The following is a 20,848-nucleotide window of genomic DNA, read 5'->3' as shown; positions in this document are numbered from 1 at the left end:
GGCGGCGGTGAGCGCCGCTCTGGGAGCTCCCCTCTACGAAGCTGCACACCGCCTTCACTTCAGATCGTGCAGTCATGCGTGCGTGTGGACTTGAGTCACGCACGGAGGCATAATTAGCCAGGGAGCTGCTGAAGAACCCGAGCAGCCGGATATCTCTCCGTTAAGTGTAACAAAAGATGAGAAATAAAAGAAAGATGCTTTCGCCCCGGCCCCTCCCCCCGCGCTGTCTCGCCTCCAGCTGCAAAGATGCTGTTGCTTGAAAGAGGCTGCTGGAGCTTTAAGAGCCGCTCCCCCCCCGCTCGCTCTTGACAATGGTCTGAGCCGAGCTCTGCTTCTCAAAGCAAAATTTGTAATATGCCATTTTTCCTATGGATGCTTCTCCTCCTGGCTGCTGACGAAGTGACCGAAGAAAATGCTGAGGTGCCGAGCAGCCTGTCGTGCCGGAGGACGAGCGCGAGGGCTGAGGGTTTCTCGGAGCAGCGCCGGTGTCACCATTGCTAGGAAGATGGTCCGGGAGTGCTCGGCTGCGTGAGATCCCGCTCGGAGCCGGTGCAGACTGCGGTTATTATTGATCAAGTGCAATAGCAGACGCCGAAATAAAAGACACTAGGTACCGAACCTTTTATTTCTGAGCCAGACATTCCCTCGTTAGCACCCACACCCTCTGGGAGGTGAGGTGCAAACGCAAAAGCTTGCGATTTGCCTCTTGCTGAATGTGTTGTACGATTTAAATGTGTTTCTGTGATGGGAGCTGGGGAATTTCAGAGTAAAAATCATGAAGTCAACTTCCTTTTTTTTTTTTTTTTTAAATATATATGTGTATAGATATATAGATAGATATAATGGAGGGAGATGTGTGGTCAGAAGGATGTTAAAGAACACACAGTTGGAATGAGTCCTTTCTGTAAGGTGCTGCTGATGATCACCCCTCCCGTGTAGAAGTGCAGGATGCTTCTGTTAAAGGTGATATCATAGCTTAGTGAAGGCTGGCAGGTAAGGAGTTAACTAGGAGGAGGAATATGTGTGTAATGCAACTCAGACAATAGGAAGGATTTTCCTTATGGAATTACGCTGTGCTGCTTTAGAGCAATTTTGCTGAGAATGTTTGAAAAGGCATTTTCAAATTACAAAAAGATCTGGTTTTATCAGTCACTGTATGTATTTAAATCATTTGGGGGAAAGAAAATAAAATACCAACAGAGTGTATATGTAAAATATCCAGAATGATCCAATGAATCGAGTTTTCAAGCTGATGTCACTATGGACAGGCTAGAATATATGGTAGTTAAATTTCCACTTCTGTTTCTTTCAGCAAAATTATAAGTAACTTGAAATGACTCCTCAACCTTGGTGTGCAAACCAAGCAGCTGAGTATACAGAAAACGAGCTTTTAAAACCAATGATGGACAAAAAGATGAAAGAATAAAATTAGATTCACATCTGAGGTGATAGCCTTCAAGGTGAGCAAAATGCATGCTTGCCGAAGAGCCTTTGTCAGGCAGAAGCCAAGTGTTATTGTGTCTTCTCGTTCTGAGAGCTTATCCCATTGAAGGAAGTCTGGTGAATTACTCCCAGCCTACATGAGAACATAGAGATGTCTGTTACTACATTCACTTTTTAAAAAATAAGTATTTCCAGACTCTTGGACAAACAAGAGATGTCAAATAGGGTGGGGTCCAATGAGGAGAAAAAGGACAAATTTGTCATTTGGCACCTTTATAGCTTATTACCACAGATAATTCAAGTGGTTTTAGAAAAACTCAGTATTGGGGATGCACTGTCAAACCTGATTCATACATGATTATCATCATTTGTAGATAGAAGATACATGAGGATTGCTGTCAGTTCATTTGGTAATGCTTCATATGATGACTAACTAAGGGTGGGCATATACTGTGCTATTGGCAGCAATTTTAGTCCATTCACTCATCTGGATATGTAAACTGAGCTGCAGAATTTGTAATTGAGTACTCAGTTCAGTCTTGATGGAGACATCACTCTCCTAACACTATACACTGGCTGCAACCTGAAAAATCTTTAATGAATTGATGGCGAACCACATTCTTTTCCCCTCTCACAAAAAAGATCACTTCAAACAGTGGTTGCTTTTTTTCAGTTAAATGCTGGTTCTTTGATTTCTTGTAATATTGTAGGCACTGGTCTAATAATATTCAACAGGCTCACTTGGTCAAACATAACATACGTTTGTGATTTTTATGATGCCTTTTGGAGGTAGTAAAATGTCATGTTAATGGCTTGCCTACACTAGTGACTTTCAACCATCATTTTAGATAGATCCAAACTCACATTCCTGACAGTGTTGCCATGAACTTCAGCAGTTCTTGCATTAGCCTCTGTGCAAATGATTGGAGAAAAGACTGAAACAGTAACTAGTCAACCTGGGATAGATTTTTCCATACATTTTGTAGTAGATATAAAACAGATGAGGATGAGAGTGTATTTAGAGGACTTTAATGTGCTGCTTCATAGTCTGCCATTGTGTGTATGTGATTATGATACCTGATCATTTCAGGTCTGGAAATACTATTTAAAATCAGTCCTTAGATTTCAGTTAGCTTATTTGCTTCCAATTAGAAAAATTCTAAGAATACTACATTGCCTGAGTGTAACTTGTTTTCTAGGGAGCATGTATGCACGTGTATCCTGCTTCCTCTTCAAAACCTTGTCAGTGGTCACCAAGATAGTTGTAAGGTGTTATCTGAGTTCAGTTACCTGAAGTGTCTCAGAGTTTAGAGCACTTGGTGTTCTACCTGAGCAGGGGAGTTGTCATGTCTGCTCTGTGTCTCCTAAAGAATGTACAAAAGTGTTTGTGTATTAATAGTAAAATACTGGTGATTGAAAATAAACGTATGTTATATGGAGGGATCATTTTACTTCCACTTAGAGTACCTCATAAAAAGTGCAAACTTTTTTTACTGCAGAGATGATAAGTTCAGTATCAGCGGGGTTTTTGTTTTTCTTTTTATAGAAATGCACACTTAGAAAGTCTTCTTTTGGTTGACTTGAGTCATTCAAGTGTAGTCTTAACTATGCTTGTCAGGCAGGTCAGGCTTTTTATTGTGAAATAACACACTTTTCTCCTTTGATTGAATATTAGGGGGAAGTTCTTCACTAGGAGAGTGGTTAGGCCCTGGAACAGGCTGCCCAGGGAGGCTGTGGATGCCCCGTCCTTGGAGGTGTTCAAGACTGAGCCCTGGGCAACCTGATCTAGTAAAGGCGTATGTTTGGTGGCCCTGCTAAGCAGGGGGGTTGGAACTACATGATCCTTGAGGTCCCTTCCAGCCCAGGTCATTCTGTGATTCTGTGATTAAGGGATATATAATGCATTTAGGTATTAATGAGGCATCTGTCATCCTTTCCCTTCATTCCTTTTCCTTCTTTGCAGTACTGACTGTAGAGATGTATTGCACGGAATAATTTACATGAAGGCTTATTTGGTTTTCATCAAACTATGTGGTCTTGAAGATACAGGCCAGAGGGGTTTTACCATTTGTAGTCCTTGCATACCCACTGAAACAAATTCTAACTCCATCAGTGGTCTTTCTGATATGCCTATGTACCCTTATGTATAACTCAGTGTACTGTCAGTCATACCCAGAAGGAGCAAGATGCTATTTGTCCTGATCCTCAACTGTTCTTGAGTAACAAGATGCTTACTGAAGGTCTTCATTCCTCCCTTCCATTCCCTCCCCCAACTTCTTTTCTAGCTTATTTTTCTGGGGGTAACTGCATGCAGTTCTCCACTGCCACAGAGCTGCATGGACTTCCTAGATAGATGACTGGGCACTGCTGATATAATTAGGTATGATTTGAGATATAAAGACAGGAAACTAAGCTGGATGCCCAAAGTAGACTTTCTCTACCCTTCATGTGAACAGAGTGTTGGCACAGAAGCCCTTAGTAAATAACTTCAGTGGGAGTTTACTTAGCCTGCAAAGCTGGCTCCTGATAGCTGGCTACAAACTTCTGAGTTTATTCCACTTAGCACCAGGTATCCTTTTATTTTCAGAAGAAAGTAACACCATATTTCTTTGTCCAGAGGATTCTTATTTTTATTTATGTTTTTGGGTTTGTTTCCTTTAAGAAAGAATGGCGTTAAGAAGTTTGTTAGGTTTCTTGGTTTTTGTTTTGTTTTGTTTTCTCCTGATCACAATATGTATTCATATATTGATTTCTCTTTAATGGCACAGTCAGAAAACTTCCTAAACACACTGAGTACCTCATGCCTTTATACGTATTATAAATGTCGACAAGATAGCAAAGCCTTAAATAAGAAAAAAAATCACGTTTGAATTTTGGGAAAAATATTTTGTTATTATTTATTATATTTTCTGTTTCTCATGATTTCAAAACGAATGCATACTTATTAACTATTGCTACTTCTTACATAGGTATTCCCCTGCCTACCTGGGCTTCAACAGCATTTCAGCATTCTATTATCTTTTTCATTGTTTTCTTTACAATGATTCAGGTAAAAGATATAAAGCATTACAATCTTTCTTCAAGCCTTTTTGTTTGTTGGTTTCTTTGAGATAATTGAATGATAAAGCCAGAAAGTAAGTAGAACTATTAGAATCTGAGCAACAAGACATTCTAAGTTTAAACTGTTCTGAGATAATGTGTTTTATGATCCACTGTAGTACTTTAATTTATTCTTCTTGTGCATGTTTTCTGACAAAAAGCAGTTATTTTCTGTATTTTTGTAAATGTGACTGAAGCATAGCTGAGCTTTATTTTTTTATTTATTGATGGCAATTTTGTTTACTTTTTGTAGAGGTCTTCTAAGTACATTGAGTCCCACATTCTCTACAAGGCAGGCCGCACTAACAAAATCAAGAAGGTTTTATAGTGAGAATGCAATGAGATGAGCCACAGAGTGGGGTTTTTTGTTTCTTTTTGTGTTTGTTTGTTGTTGTTTTTTTAAGATTTATTTCATATTTTCCTTCAGCTTTATTTAAATATATATTAAATATCAGAATATCTCCAGAAACATGGATCATTCAGAGTGGAAGAGACCTGCAGAGATTGTTTGCACCAACTCCTTGCTCAGTGCAATGCCAATACAAGAATAAGATCAGAGTAAGATTGTTTAAAGTAAGCTTGGGAAATAAAAAGAAAATTCAGTTATTATTTTACATTTTTGAAGTTTAAAGCAGATATTTATACACTCCAGCTTTGCTTATATTGCATCACGTTACCTGAAAATTATAACAGAATTTACTTTGCAATTTAGAGTTGTGATAATGCAATCAAGTGTTCTCTTTGGCAAGGGAGCAGGATCTCAAAACATTGGTTGATAAGCACAAAAAGAAAATAACGAATAGCCAGATGTCAGTGTATGACTGTATTTGTTCTGTTCAAGAGTCATGGTTTAGAAAATCAAGATCTATCATCCTAACCAGTCTTTGAAGCCGTTGAGATTGGAAGGTAAAAAGAGAGTTTAATGATGGTCTCTACTTTATCCTGCTGAGTTCTGTTCTGAGTGGAATTGATAATCTTCATGGATTAACATAAAATATATACTTAAGACAAATATCTGCTGTGCATGCATGGATCTGTTATCCCTTAACTGAATCTAAATCCAGTAAGTCTGGATGCTTTCATCCTGTCCATACAGAAACTAATTCCTGCATGTATAATTAAATGTATCTTAAATATATCAAAACTTATGTAAACTCGCAGATCTGCCACAAAAATACATGTGGCACACTTGATCCAGATGTGGGCCTGCCAATTATTCTGAGGATTTGAGAACTGCATCCTTCAATGTGATTCTGTCTCCCCCCAAAAAAATAGTTGAAAAATTCTTATATTTTTCACAGGCAGAATGATTATTTTTGGTTTAATGTTTGAAATACTTCTCATATAAGATACAGCTTAAATCCACTTGATGGTGGAGATTGATGGCAGATTATCTTGACTATGATTGTGCAGCATGTGTGGGAACAACCAGGGATCAGATGTAGCCAGCATGGGTTCATGAAAGGCCAGTCCTGCTTGTCCAACTTACCTACTTTTACAACCAGGAAGGCCTTTCAGACAAATCTGAATAGGCTGAGTCCAGCTGTATGACAGCACAAGACCAAGTGCTAGGTTCTGTGTTTCAGTTGCAAACTCCCCTACAGGCTTGAGGCAGAGTGGCTGGAAAGCTGCTTGAAGGAAAAGGTCCTGGAGTGTTAGCTGACAGCCAGCAGAGTGCCCCGGTAGCCAAGAAGGCCAATGGCATCCTGGCTTGTATCAGAAATAGTGCGGCCAGCAGAACTAGGGAAGGGATCATCCCTTTTTACTTGGCTGCACCTTGAGTATGGTGTTCAGTTTTGGGCCCCTCACTACAAGAAACACAATGATGCCCTGGAGTGTGTCCAAAGAGGGGCAACAAAGCTGGTGAAGAGTATGAAGCACAAGTCTTATGATGAGTAGCTGAGGCAGGTGCAATTGTTTAGTCTGGAGAAGAGGCAGCTCGGGGGAGATGTTACTGCTCTCTACATGAGGTTGTAGTAAGGTGGATGCTAACCTCTTTTCACAGGTAACTAGAGATAGGATGAGAGGTAGTGGCCTTAAGTTGCTCCAGGGATGGTTCAGATTGGATATTAGGAAAAAATTATTTTCAGAAAGTGGTGAGGTATTGAAACAGGTTGCCCAGGAAAGTGATGGAGTCACCAGCCATGGAGGTCTGCAAGAAAAGGGCACATACCACACTCAGTAACATGGTCAATCACAGGCATGGGCTGATGGTTGGACTAGATGAACTTAATGGTCTTTCCAACCTTAATGATTAACTCAGATTTACTGTCTGTGATTAGTGCATAAAGAGTAGGTAGTTACAATGATGCCTTTTGTCTTTAGTCTGTGAAATATTTCAATTGATTATATTATGAAACCGGAAAATAAAATTGTTCAGGTTTGGGGTTTTTTAATTACCAGCTTTAGGTTTAAAATTCAGTTACTTAGAAGGGAAATCAAAAATTGCCCTCTTCCCCAGTTGGAAATTTATAAATATGATTTAAACTACTCTGGGTGTGACCACGCAAACTATCAGACCTCACTGTTCATAGCAATACTGGTTTTGGTTTTTGTTGAATGTGGATTCCTCAACTGTTTCTATCTTTATTGCGGTGGTTTCTCTATGTGCTTTTGGTGCATGCAAACTAAATTCCTTTTGGCTATAATTAAACTGGAAGCTTGCTCTTAAAACTAATGTTCTGACCCCATGTGTTAACCACATCATCATGTGGTTAACTGAGGGTTGACTAATACATGGCCACCATCCGAAGGCTCTGGAAACTTCACAAACTCATACAACTCCCTGATGTGATTCATTTGCTATATAAAGAACCAGTCGCATATGCGTCCTCCTATGTGTCCTTAGCTGCCAATCTTCTACTACTAAATTGTGATCAGTCTATTTGCTGAAACTTCCTTCTCTATTTACTTTTGTCAATGTTATGTCCTTTCTCTGTTTAACCTGCCCTATATTTTGTTGCAGAATCCCTCCTTTTTTCTTTTCTTTTTTCTTTTCTTTTTTCTTTTCTTTTTTCTTTTCTTTTTTCTTTTCTTTTTTCTTTTCTTTTTTCTTTTCTTTTTTCTTTTCTTTTTTCTTTTCTTTTCTATTTTTCCTCATCTTTCTAAAATTCTTCAAATATTATTTTCATTCTTTTCTTCTATCAAGCAGAAAATAAATAAAGAGCGCAGTGAGATCCTGGGGCTTGAGCATGGCTGTGTTCTTAAACACGTGCTAGAAGAAGACCAGTGTTTTTTGGAAACAGTGTTAAATGGTGGCAGCCTCAGAATGCTGAAAGCATCCCATTTACTGGCAGGTATAAGAGTGATAAATGCCAGATAAAGGGCTGCTTGTTTTTTCATTTGTCTGTTTGTTTTAAAGAAAAGAAAATAAAAACAATGTATTTCTAAAGGCAAAAAACGATAAAAATCATTGTAATTCAGGACAGCACTGCATGTCTTTATTAAATGAAAAAATGCAGGAAATCTTTTGGGAACCCCATAATAAACCTGAAGTTATTTGGATTTTTTTTACTGCTTTCTGCGTTGATGCAGAAACACCCTGACAAAGGACATTCCCTTCAGAGTAGTTTTAGGCTCCCCACTGTTGGCTCCTGCAAAAGATCCATGTCCAGGGCTCCCCTTTTCCCCCCTCTCACCACTGCAAGATCAATACACTCCTTTTTTCTAACCCTGCTGGCACTCATGATCTGGCCAGGGTTATCCTCCTGAGTTTCAATATTTTCCCCTGAGCTGAGCATGGGAAAAGGGAGAGGATGCATATAGTTCCGGTGAAATAATGGCATTGATCTCAAACAATGAGAAAGCAATGTACATCACCAGTCTGAATGCAAGACCTGCTGTACCTTTTAAAGATTCTCGTGGGACTTTGAGCTGTGGAAGAAAACTTCTAAATAGTAACTGCCTACATAAAGATCTGCCCACCTGCTCCCTGCCTTATCTGTGGTCTTACTCATAGCCCAAGTTAGTTACTTGTGCCATTCAGGGTAATGCAGCACGGGTTTTCAAAATAGGCACACTGCATTGTCTGCTCCCCTCCCTAAACACAGCAGCTTAAAGGGAAGTATGTTGAGAGCCTGAGACTGTCCCGCAGCTATGTTAATGTCCCACAGTACATGTTAATTCCCATATCCCCAAAATGACTGTAGGAGATTTTGTTTTGAAAAAGGTACTAAGGTAGCAACAACTGTCTGCACAAAGATTTTCTTAGCTGTTCACCTCAACACTCCAGCAAGTGTGAAAATTAGACTGTGTTCATTATGCCATTGCATGTCAGCAGTGGTAGTGCATACCTTGCCATTTAGACCATAAATTTCATTTGCATATAAAGGACACTGGATGTGAGGGCTTATCTATGTAAATCCACTGGAGCAGCAAACATTCCATGAGATGTGATGGGTCACATTTGACTTATGATCTGAGTCACAGTCCTTGATCTGCATTTGAAGAATAAGCATGCAGAGACCTTAGTCTCTGAACACCCAGTAAATACTGAAAAAGTATGATCTAACAGAAAGGGGCAGATAGCCTTGGATGTTTTAGTTCTCCTCTTGTGCACTGCCAACTTGTCAATTCCAAAGTGGTTAGTCCAAGTAGGGCCTGGGTGGAGGCACTCCAGAGGGTGATGACACTTGGCATGAGATGTGCTCCCACAAGATTGCACAAGGACAAGCTGGCAAAGTATTGCTGGTAGTACCACTTCTCCAGATTTGCATGGACTGTGGACAAAGCAGTTACATCAAGAAGAATTCCCAAAAATCTTTTGTTTTTTTCTGCAGGTTATTCCCTGCAGATATATTCTATATTTCTATTCCCTGTGTATGGGAGGTCTTAATGTCACATTCCATAACTATTTTTTCATAAATTTCACTGTCAAAAACTCCATTTTCGTACTTTGGAAAGCAGGCCAGATTTAAGAATATGTAGAACATTTCAGTCATAATACTGAGACTGTAAAATTATGATGATCTCATATGACGGCACACCTAATAAAGGAACATGCATTTTAAGCAAAATTGAGGTCTATAATGTCCACTGCAAACATGTAAGTAAAAGGTTTTAACTTCCACTAGATGGATGGAAAACACCTTTGTCCCACTGGCTGAGATAAAAAGGCTTTCAATAAAAGAATTTTCAGAAATTCATGCTCAGCTATGTAAAAATTGTCTCTTGTACTTAGTCATACTAGAAAAACAACTTCTGATTCTTCAGGTGCCTTCCTGTTTTTCCAGTAGATACCATCTATTGCAAACATAATCTTTTACCTGAAGATTTATTTTTGAAAATTTAAACTCTGAAAGCCATTTTGGGGATTGTTTTTTTTTTATTTTATTCTTTTATTTTTTTCCCCTGTCTGCTGAGAGCAGCACTGTTGTAACATAAGCTTCTTGTTGTATAGAAACTTAAATTTTGAGACATAATTGATGAATGGCACCAAGTGATACTATTTGTTCTGATTTGAACTGCTTTTAGGAAACAAACAACAGTGATTTTCCCCCTAGTAACTCAATTTGCATAAGATATCATACTGATGATAATTAGTAGAAGGTTTCTGGTTCTTGACCTCTTACTGAACAAACTCACTAGAGAATATTTTCCCCTGAGGGTGGGAATAACTAGATAGAAAAAATAGATTAACCTGGCATTGTTAAGGCAGCGTGATACTGGATCAATGGTTAGCCTGAGCTGTACTGTAGAAGTGCCTAGAGCGGGACAAAATCCAGCAATTAATAGCAGCTATTGGCATCAATACCAACAATTCAGCAATGGCATTGAGTAAGAGAGGGAAACTGCATTTGCAGAGGAAGTCTTTTCTGTCATTATAAAAGAGGTTTTTTTGTTTTTTTTTTTTGCAAAGCTATTAATAATTTAAAATACCGTGTTATTCTCCATCTCCTTCCAGACCCTCTTCCTTCAGTTTAGGAAACACATTCAATATCTTTACTGCATGGAATTAGTCACTGTATTTACTTGCTGTCTATTGACCATCTGATTAATATTGAAAATACAAAGTCAAGATGAGGGGACAATGAAATACCAATAGTGTCCATGTGACAGAATTAATTCCTCTTATGAAATCCCCTCATTTTTTTTCCCTACTGAAAAGCTTTTTCTTGATTTGTATTTTTTAAAGAGATGATGTGCGAAGTGATGCCTACGATAAATGAGGACACCCCGATGAGTCAACGGGGGTCCCAGAGCAGTGGCTCGGACTCGGATTCTCACTTTGAGCAGCTGATGGTGAATATGCTGGATGAAAGGGACCGTCTCCTTGATACTCTTCGGGAGACACAGGAAAGCTTGTCACTTGCACAGCAACGCCTACAGGATGTCATCTATGACAGAGACTCCCTTCAGCGACAGCTTAACTCTGCACTGCCTCAGGTATGTAGCTTATAAAGATCTTTTCAGGTTCACCAGTTTTCTGGTTAATGTCACTGACTTTAACCCTAATCAGTATATATTGCTTGAGGGTCAAATTCTGCTCTCATTGAGGTTGGCTGCAGAACTCCTATGGATATAACAGTACATGGCTTGCTCTCCATGGGACCTGTTTTCACTTCAGAGTTGTGAACAGGAGTAATGCTGTTGTCTTCAAGGAGAGCAGAATGAAGACCTATAGCTACTGATTCTTTTGGCTGTTGCTCTAGCATTTACAACAGATTAGGAGCCATTTAAACTACAGGTCTAATGGGGGGAATAAAGAAAAGAGAATGAGGAACTTTCCTATAGACTCTATCAAAGATAAGAACTTCTAACTAGCATTAGAACAAATAAAACTAACTTACAGAGGTTAAATAAGATATTGCACACAACCAGAAAACCAAAAGTTATCTTTTATTCACTTAAATATTAAAAATAGTTGTAGGAGTATCATTTTATAAAATTACTTTTTGTGTTTTGGTTTTTTGTTTTTTTTTTTAGGAACTGAAAATGCATTACTTCAGTTAATACTACGATGTTACATTTCAGCATTTTATTCCACAATAAAATCAGTTTCAGTACATTAGAATTACATGTAAAAATGCATCTTAGTTCAGCCATCATATCTACCTTGAGGTTGGAAATACACCGTATGTCAAAAAGCATTTTTCTTAATGTTAATTTTTACGCATTGTCCATCTATCACTTGCAAGAGGTTCTACTTGTAAACAGGAGAGCCCAGGCATACTTGCCTGGGCAGAGTTGTGTACCTGTTAAAAAATGGCAAGTAAGAAACGAAGACAGAGGAAGCTGTGTGATTAGAAGGATGACGTGGTGAGGATTAATCAAATCAGTAAGAAAGTCATTGAAGACGGTAAAGGAAAAAGGCACTCACTGGGGCTGGAAACAAAAACAGCTGCTTAAGAATATTGAAATAACTTGGGATGGGCTTAAAAAGAGAGACTGTAATAATTTGAAGTCCTGGTTTTGCACCCCAAGCATTATCCTCAGGCAAGAAGTACGACTGCACTTGACTTCGGTCAAACAAAAATGAGCAGCAGTGTTCCTGATATGCAGGAAAATCAGTTTGGTTTTGTCAAATTTGTATGCAGTAGACTTTTTCTACAGATGTCTCTTCATAGAAGAACTAAAAACAAAAACAAAAACAAACAAACAAACAAAGCAAAAAAACCAGCATAGATTGTTTATTACAAGAATTCTTGCTAGAAATCTGAAGAAGGGGTTCTGCATTTGTGAATCCTCCCATTCAATGTACTGCTTAGCACACAGGCACTCATCTCTGTGCCTATAATGAGGTATTCTCATTGAGTACAGACAGGTGTCTGATCATTAATGTTTCTGTGCCTCACAAAAGCAGAACTCCTAAAATCTAGGGGATTAACTAAGGAAAATCATTTTCAGCAGAACATGATACCATACCTAAAACAAGCTGAAACTGCAAAGAAATACAACTAGAGCATGATGTGATTTTAAACATTAATACTTCTAGTAAATGTTGGTGTTGCGTGATTTTGAATGCAGGGTTTTGAATGCAGGTGAATACTACACTATCACATAGCATTAAGGTCACATGTGTTTCAGGTAGCATTCATTTATAATATATATAATATATACTCATAAGTAGATATGCTGTTCTCAGGAATGAGGAACTCTTGTACTGCTTTCAGTTTAAAGTGGAACTGGATTTTTTCCAATCAGTTAGATAGCCTAAATCTTCATGTAAGTAATTCAATTCTGTACAAATCTGTTTTTGTAAGTACAGAACGCTGACTTACTATTAAAGCATTCTAGTAATACAGACTTCCAAGAAAGTAACTTCACTGCCATACTATTTAGCTTCCTTTCTAGACCCTGGAAATCCTACTTTTTTGGGCTTTTTTGTTTTGTTCTGTTCTGTTTTGTTTTGTTTAAGATGTTATGGATAGCAGCTTGTATTTCTAGCTGCTTGACTTAGCTCGACTTAGCTCCCTGACAAAATGCTACCCAGTACTTCTGTCACTGAGAGGAAGAATTCTGTGTTCACTCAATTTAAATGAATACACAAGTACTGTATATGATGACTATTTAGTAGCAGTCTGACACCAAATGAGTCTTGATTTATCTGAATGTATTCCTTTTACGTTTTGATTTCTTAAGTCATTTTCCAAACATTATTTCTTAGCATTTACACAATACTTTACATCTAAAAAGTGTATATATATATATATTGACAAAGTCACACTCCATTACTTTTTTGGTTAGGGAACTGATTTTGTTTAGCAAGAAGCAGTTGAAAATATAATCTGTAAAAAGCATTAAATGTTCTTAAGTAGAATCTGAAAAAAAGGAACCAGTATAAAAGCTGGAAGTATGAAGAAACAATTGAAAAATTCTGTCTGATTGGAAATAACTAATAATATTATGTATGAGAGTTGGTTTATAGTTAGAACTTCATCTGTTAATGCAGTAGCCACAATGTAAAATACCAGTCTAAGAGGCTCTAGGTTTTTATACTGTTCTGTATGGAAGGAGAGCAATGTGTAGCTAGTTGTTACTTTCAAGCGTTATTCACAAAAACATAGTTGCTATGTTATATATGTCTATAATTGAGATAATTTTTATTTCTATTATACTAGCCGTCATAATCTTATGAACTGCTGCACTTAAGAAAGGAGGGAAAAATAAGCAAGCAATTAAAGAACAGTTAAAGTTAGAGTCTTTAAAACTTATTTTGGAGGAAAAACTAATAATAATTGGAAAGGCTAAATTAAAAAGTGTGATAAGGGTCTACCAAAATTGTTTTTATAGCGAATAACTTGACATCACTTTTTGATCCTGGATTTAACAATATGTGAGTACAGAACTATGAAATCTGTGCAATCATAGAAGAATTGGAGTTGGAAGGCACCTTAAAGATTATACAGTTCCAAACCTTCTGCTACAGGCAGGGGCACCTCCCACTAGATCAGGTTTCCTGAAGTTCCATCCAGCCAGGCTTTGAACACTTCCAGGGGTGGGGCATTCACAGCTATGGGAAATCTTTCCAGTGCCCTGTCAATAAAGAATCCTTCCAGTGTGTTGACTTCACCGCACAGTTTTGTGTCATTTGCAGATTTGGCTGAGGATGTACTCACTGTCCAATCAACTGCAAACAAGCCCTCCCTAAACTAGCTATCTTCTGAAATGGCCACATTTAAATTACTATATTTAAGTCAGTGAGATGAAAATAGAGAGAGGAAAAAATATCAGTTAGGGTAGACATTGGCAGGATGGAAAGAAGCTATTAGAAATAGTTCATTGAGAATGTGTTTTGGGATCAATTTTTGTTAATTTGAGCACAAGTAGGAGCATGGTAGTAGCAGTTAATAACAAAAAGTTGTGCTCTGGCCTTTTAGTTGGGAGTAGTTAAGAGGAAAGATACATATTATGATAGTAGGCAACCAAAGGGAAGTAAGTTTAAATACGACAAGCATAATTTTGAGGTGTATTAGGTAAAATATTTTACACTATGTAAAAGGAAAGTATTAATGCAATCTAACCAATAGCTGGTTTGAACCTTACTGTCTTAGTTTTGTCTCAGTAGTGACTGAGAGGTCATTTCAGGTTAGAAGAGATTCAGAAAAAGACTGGTAGAGCAAAGAGGCAATAGCTTCTGCATGAAAAGACTAATTGAAGTTTTCTTTTTTTCTGGGGAAAACTAAGTTGAGAGGAAATATGACTGATTATGTGAATTTTCTTGGAGAGACGTTAAGATGGAAAGACTCATGTAAAGATGAGTGAAGTGTTTTAAGCTAAAAATAATGTTGATGGAAGAACAGATTAATATGAGCTGCCATGAGTAAGGATACATCACTCATCAGAAAGTGATCTTGAATTATCTAGAAATGCCATTCAGAATCCATCTTTCTCAGACAAAGAAAGGTAGGATCAATTCAAACTGTTTCCAAGAGGAAGCTGGTGTGAAAGACATTATATGAAGCAGTACCTTTGGTTAACACTGAACATTTCTGAGAATACCTCTTCCTGTTTTTTTATTTCAAACTTCAAAGTGGAGAGATTATGTGAGATAAGTCACAATTGTAAAATGAAAGATGAGTCCGAATAGTCTTACTAAAACTGTCAGAGTTACAGGGTTGTATAACTGAATTGAGAAGTTTTGTGTGTTCAGAACCTGCTTCACAAGCAGTGTTGCTTATTTTTTGCTAGGCTTTCTGTTGACAACTGAAGACTCTAAGGAAAGTAAAGATGAGTCTGCATTGCATCTTACCCTACAACAAGAATTTATTGTATTTAGGTCATAGCGAATAATAATGATAATAATAATAATAAAAATTTATAGTACAATACTGTATGATCTAAATATTAACACTATGCTATTATTTTATTTTATTGAAGTAAAAATAGAAAGTCATTTTTTCTGTAATATAAACAAATGCAGTACCAAATTGAAAGTATGCAAAACATAGTTAGAAACTGTAATTTCTGTTCTGAGTGGTGAAAATAAGAATATGGTCAGTTACTTTCTCAAGCAAATTTCACCATAAAATTATCTAAACCAAATCCTCTGGAAAATTTCACCAGTATTAGTTGACCTATAACAAAACACTGAAAAAAATACAATTAATGACATTTAAAGACATAATGAATCATAAGAGTTACAGTAAGAACAAATGCTGTGCTCTGATAAATAATACCATATTAGATTTCTTTCATGGTTCCTTTGTTTTTTCTTTTAAGCTTTTAAAAACAAGTTTAATGGCATGGAAGATGCTGAGGTAATGTTTATATGAAGATGTTCAGAGGCCATCACTTTCTCGTTAAATATATACATTTTGTTCATTAATAATGCAATAGTTCAGTGATTTACTTAGAAATTAACCTCACATTCAAAGAATCACAGAATCTCAGTGTGGTTAAGAATGGAAAGGGCCTCTGAAATTCACCTTCTCTGACCCGTCCGCTCCACCTGGTTACCTGAACCAAGACTATGTCCAGACTTCTGGACAAGGAAGCTCTCCAAGGAAGCAGACTGCACAATATCTCAGGAAACCTATGCCAGTATTTGTTCAGCACAGGAAAAAATGGTTCCTAATGTTCAAATGGAACCTCCTGATTTTTGGTTTGTTTCCATTGCCTCTTTAATATTCTGTTAACAGAGAAAGGGACAACAATGGAGCAGACCTGTGTCTGTGCAAGATGAACAGTTCTGAGACCACTCTAGAAGACTTTATGATCCTGAATTGGATCTTTATTATCAAAGTCATCCTCTTTCTTTTGCCCTGCACTGGGAATTTAGCTAGGCATCACTTGACTCCTTATCAAAAGATTACTGTAAACTTGTAACGTCTTTTGAGATACTTTAAATTTGAATCTGAACTTATATCAGAATTATATTATTAATGATTCCGAGAAAGTTAATTCTAAACTAGATTTTTTAATGAGTGGCTTGGTTTCATGCTAAATGTTTGTATAATTTTAAGGGAATAGAACATTATTTTATAGTCCTTTGGCTCAAAATAAAATACTGAATCTGTGACATTTTTAACTTTAATATATAAACCAAATTTTCTGAAATTTTTCTACCTAATTCATAAAATAAACAATTTTAGTTTTTATGCTGGTAAAAATAGATGCTTCTGAGTCCAATAAATTCTAGACAAATGCTATTACAAGGCTGAAAAACCTGTGAGCATCACAACCTGAAAACAAATTTCATGGGTTAAATAGTTTTGCAGTTAATGGAAAAATTGAATGCATGGCCCACATTCATTGACTACTGTTTAAATATTTATGGAAATGCATTGATTTTCTTCCATCGTTGAATAAGAAATCCTTCTTTTCATAAACTACAAACATGATGTAAATGTACAGTGATGAAAGTATTTTGACATTTTCAAGAGGGTAAAATACACTGGAGCGTGGTTTCTGTTGATTTAAGGAAATAAGAATTTAAGGTTCTAATTGACCAATTTATTTACAGTATATTCCCTTAATGTGTGTTTTGTTGTCCTTTGCTGTACAATTTCAGGATTATTATACAGACGGCCTACATTATAACTTCATGGATAATTTATTTTAGCAGTATTTTCGTTATATGGCTGTAAATTTTGCATGATCAGAATCTTCACCTAAACTACATCTTTCATCATACATTTCATCGCAACTAATAAAACTGTCCAAAAGTTAAGCTTCCAGTGTTAAACATGTAGAATATATGAAAACAAGGAGAAATAGGCCCATCAGAAAGGGCAGTTCAGTTTGTATGTTCATTATTGATTAGTTTGGTTGTCTAACTTTCTGATAATTAAATGTATGTGAGTTATATTCTGTGCACGGATATGAAAGAAATCAGTTTGAAATGGACATCTTAAAAGTACAGTGGTCTAAATAGCTCTAAGAGTTTATACAGGGAGGTACTGCTGGAACTGAAGTTGTGTAAAATCCCTGCAAAGCAAATCTTGCTATTCAGGCCTGCAAAAAGTGCGTTATTGAAACATGTATTAATCTATTTCTGAGGCAGCATCCTCTTCTGAGAAACTGTACAGTGATAGCCAACTGTTAACGGTAACTAGCTAACAAATTTGTGCCTTTTATTTGGTAAAATACTTAAAGGAGATCTTTAACCTTATGAAGGACCTTCTAATAGAAAATGTACAGGAGAACACTTTACTTGCATATTTCTGTATGACCGTCTTTAAAAATTTATTCAAAATATCTTTACCAAGAATCTCTACAACACACAAGAAAACATACAGTTTTAAAGAATTAAAGTGGATTTTTTTAAAATCTTGATAAGCAAAATGGAAAGGACTATATTTTTTACTCATTATTACTATTTTTTTTTTTTTTGTTTCCAACAATTTAGTGTGTATTCTGATCACAGTGAATCTATATGGTGCAGATCTCAGCACCTTGTTCTAATTAACTTCAACTGCTTAAGATGTTGCTATGAGAAACCGAAATACATTTGTTTATATATATATTTTAATTTTCTCCCAATAATCATCAGCACAATTTCAAAATCTGTTCTTTCCGGACATAGTTTCCTTTGGAACATGGATCTGCAGTGATAAAGAAAAAAAGTGCTGTAGTATTTCGATCTCTTGTAGCACCCATCAGATTTTGGCTAAACTCTTGTTAGTTACAGTAAATCAGTAATAGAATCTGCAATTGAAGTATATTGGTAGTCGTTAAGGTTTTATTTCATCTAACAAGATATCACTAATTTGGAAGTGCTTACTGGAGGCAAGATGGAAGGGAAAATCCAAAGAGGGAAATGTAATGACCTTGTTTTATTGAACTAGTTTATGTAATTTGATCAATATTAAGCTTTAATTGCATTGTGATTAGAGAAGTTTGTTGATGGCCTTGCAGTTTCTTCCAGTAATGATGAACAATGTATGTTTCACTGTTGGGGATGGCAAAGGTGTAGGAAGTCAATTGGGACTTATTCTGAGTCTCCTTTCTTTTTTTTTTTTTTTTTCCTTGTTCCTTTTCTGTTCAAATGTGTGTGCACATTTATGTAACACAGATGTAAAATTACACACCGAAAAAAATACATAAATTGTTAAATAACTGAAAATAGTTTTTGTTCATTTGAGACTACAAACTTGCTGAACAATTTCAGGTGTTATTGCTTGGGTAGAAATAATAGATTAGCCTATAACATTCTTCTTAAAATTGCTTGGGTTCTTGTGATGAGAATGGAATAATGGCCTTTCTCCCAGTTTCATTTATTTCTGACTTTGTTGAAGAACATGTAATACTGCCAGTGGCATCTTGCATATTTGAATGATTAATCAGTTCTTTCTTTTATTATTTCCTAAAGTAATAAAAACTTTGGGAAGATTTAAGTGTTACTTATAAAACACGTATCAATATCTGTTCTTCTCCCACAAAAAAGCAAATAAAACTTCTTTGTATGGAATTAAATACCAATTTTGTTATGGTTGATGACCCCTAAATAGTATTATCTGCCAGAACACTGTTTGGCTCTAGCACTGGGATAATTAGAACAATGCTTTAATTGGCTCCCTTTTAGGCTGCTTTTTTTAAAAAATCTGCTAGCATATTTCTAAAAGAGCACAATCATACAGACACCTATACATACAAATAATTAGTTGAACTCATTTCAGGTATGTTTATTTCTTTGGACTTGTTCTGTGTATCCAGTACAATATCGTAAGTATGTAAACAAGAGGCTTTATGTTAAAAGCTGTGGACTTTATAATAGATACTTGGATGACTGAAGTAGACCGATGTGACAGTCCAGCAGAAGAACACGCTTTTATTCAAGAAAGAAAACAGAAACTCAAAAATTTACAGGAGGAAGAGCATGTGATTAACATGTGAAGCTAGCAATAAGACTGCCTGTTTCCATTTCACCATAAATCTGCTTCATAAACATTGTTATCAATTATTTTAGCTTGAACTAATCACACCAATTGCTACATTAACTATTGATACCACCTTATCTTAATGCTTAAAAGACACATGACTAAATGTGGGATAACAATAAATTCATATTAGTCAACAGAATAGAGCATATATATAAATATATCCAATATATAAATGAGGCTGTTTCCATGAAAACTATAGACATTGTAGTTTTCATAACAGCTACAGTCATGGCAAAGAAAAACTGAAAAAAATAAATCAGTTTATTAAAGCTTGACTTCAATGGAATGCTTTTTGCTCATGACCTTGAAAGTGGATGATGCAGACTGAGAAATTATCTAATAAGAGCACTTCAAAGCAGAAATTCAAGATGGAAGTGTAGCTTCTTGAGAGTGCATATTCCTTCATTTATAATTTCTCTATTAAAAACAAATACAACGCAGATATCTAAGAATCAGCTTTTAGAAGTGTCTTATTCGGGCTGTCTTTCCAGATTAACAAATATTTGCTTGAAAATATAGGAGGATTTCAGAGATTTTTAATTTTTTTTATTTTTTCCCAAACTACACTTGATTTAGCTCTCACTGAAGTCTGTGGAAATTTTCTATTATCTCTGAAGAAAATAAATTTTCTTGTTGAGCGTGCATCTTTTATGTAGTGCCCAAGTATCTGAATTTTCATGGATAGAAGTTACGTGCCACATAACAGAATAATCTTGGTTTGCTTTATACAAAATTTTTTCAGTCCACTCAAGAATCTGCTCTAAAATCATAATTTGCTGAGTATACCTTATCCTTTAAGTACTTTTTTTATTACTCCTTTCCTGGTTGGAATCAGATTATGTTCTGTAGGCTTTTTTTTGGTATTGGTTGTTGTTTGTATTTTTTTTTAATTATTGATGGCTTGTTGCATTTTTATTTATTTTTTTTTTTTAGTAATTCTGCATAAGCTGTAAAAATAATAATACTGTGACAGATAATTTGTTATGACTGCTAATCATTTATCAAAACAGATACGTTATGTTAAATAAATACTGGGTACTTACAGTAAGTTCCTTCACTGGAGGTTGATTTGTTTGAAATTATAGAGTAACCAGAACTGCAGATCTGTCTTTTTCTGATATGATGGTGGTTTGGTTTTGTTGGTGGTTTTTTTTGTTGTTGTTGTTGGGGTTTTTTTTGTTTTTTTTTTTTTGGTTGGTTGGTTGGTTTTGTTTTGGTTGTTTTTTGTTTTGTTTTGTTTTGTTTTGTTGAGATTCTAAGCAGAAGGGAACACTGAAAAGGAATTTGAATGTGTAGTTCTTTATGCTAGGAGCTAAACCTGAATTGGTGAAAATAATAATAAGCTGTGAAACAACTGACATTTATAATTGCTAATGACTAATGATAAAGGGAAGAAGTAATAATGAAAAGTAATAGTGAAAAGTTAATGAACAAATAGATATGTAATTAATAAAAAAAGATAGAGTGATGTAGTCAATCTACAC

General features: G+C 36.1%; 1 protein-coding gene across 10 annotated transcripts in view; it reads left to right on the top strand.

The window, feature by feature from the left end:
- The first annotated feature begins 307 nt into the window (after nucleotides 1–307).
- Nucleotides 308–20,848, top strand: part of PPFIA2 (PPFI scaffold protein A2) — a 275,129-nt gene continuing 254,588 nt past the window's right edge. For all 10 annotated transcript variants that reach the window (XM_085537772.1, XM_085537769.1, XM_015857426.3 and 7 more), the window contains exons 1-2: nucleotides 308–610; nucleotides 10,676–10,926. In XM_085537772.1, coding sequence (XP_085393898.1) covers nucleotides 10,678–10,926 — 249 coding nt within the window. In that variant the 5' untranslated portion in view covers nucleotides 308–610; nucleotides 10,676–10,677. The remainder of the gene's footprint in view (nucleotides 611–10,675; nucleotides 10,927–20,848) is intronic.

Source organism: Coturnix japonica, chromosome 1, assembly GCF_054131305.1.
Source record: "Coturnix japonica strain WE chromosome 1, WE-NBRP24, whole genome shotgun sequence".
NCBI lineage: Eukaryota > Metazoa > Chordata > Aves > Galliformes > Phasianidae > Coturnix > Coturnix japonica.
This window is presented reverse-complemented; position numbering and strand designations above follow the sequence as displayed.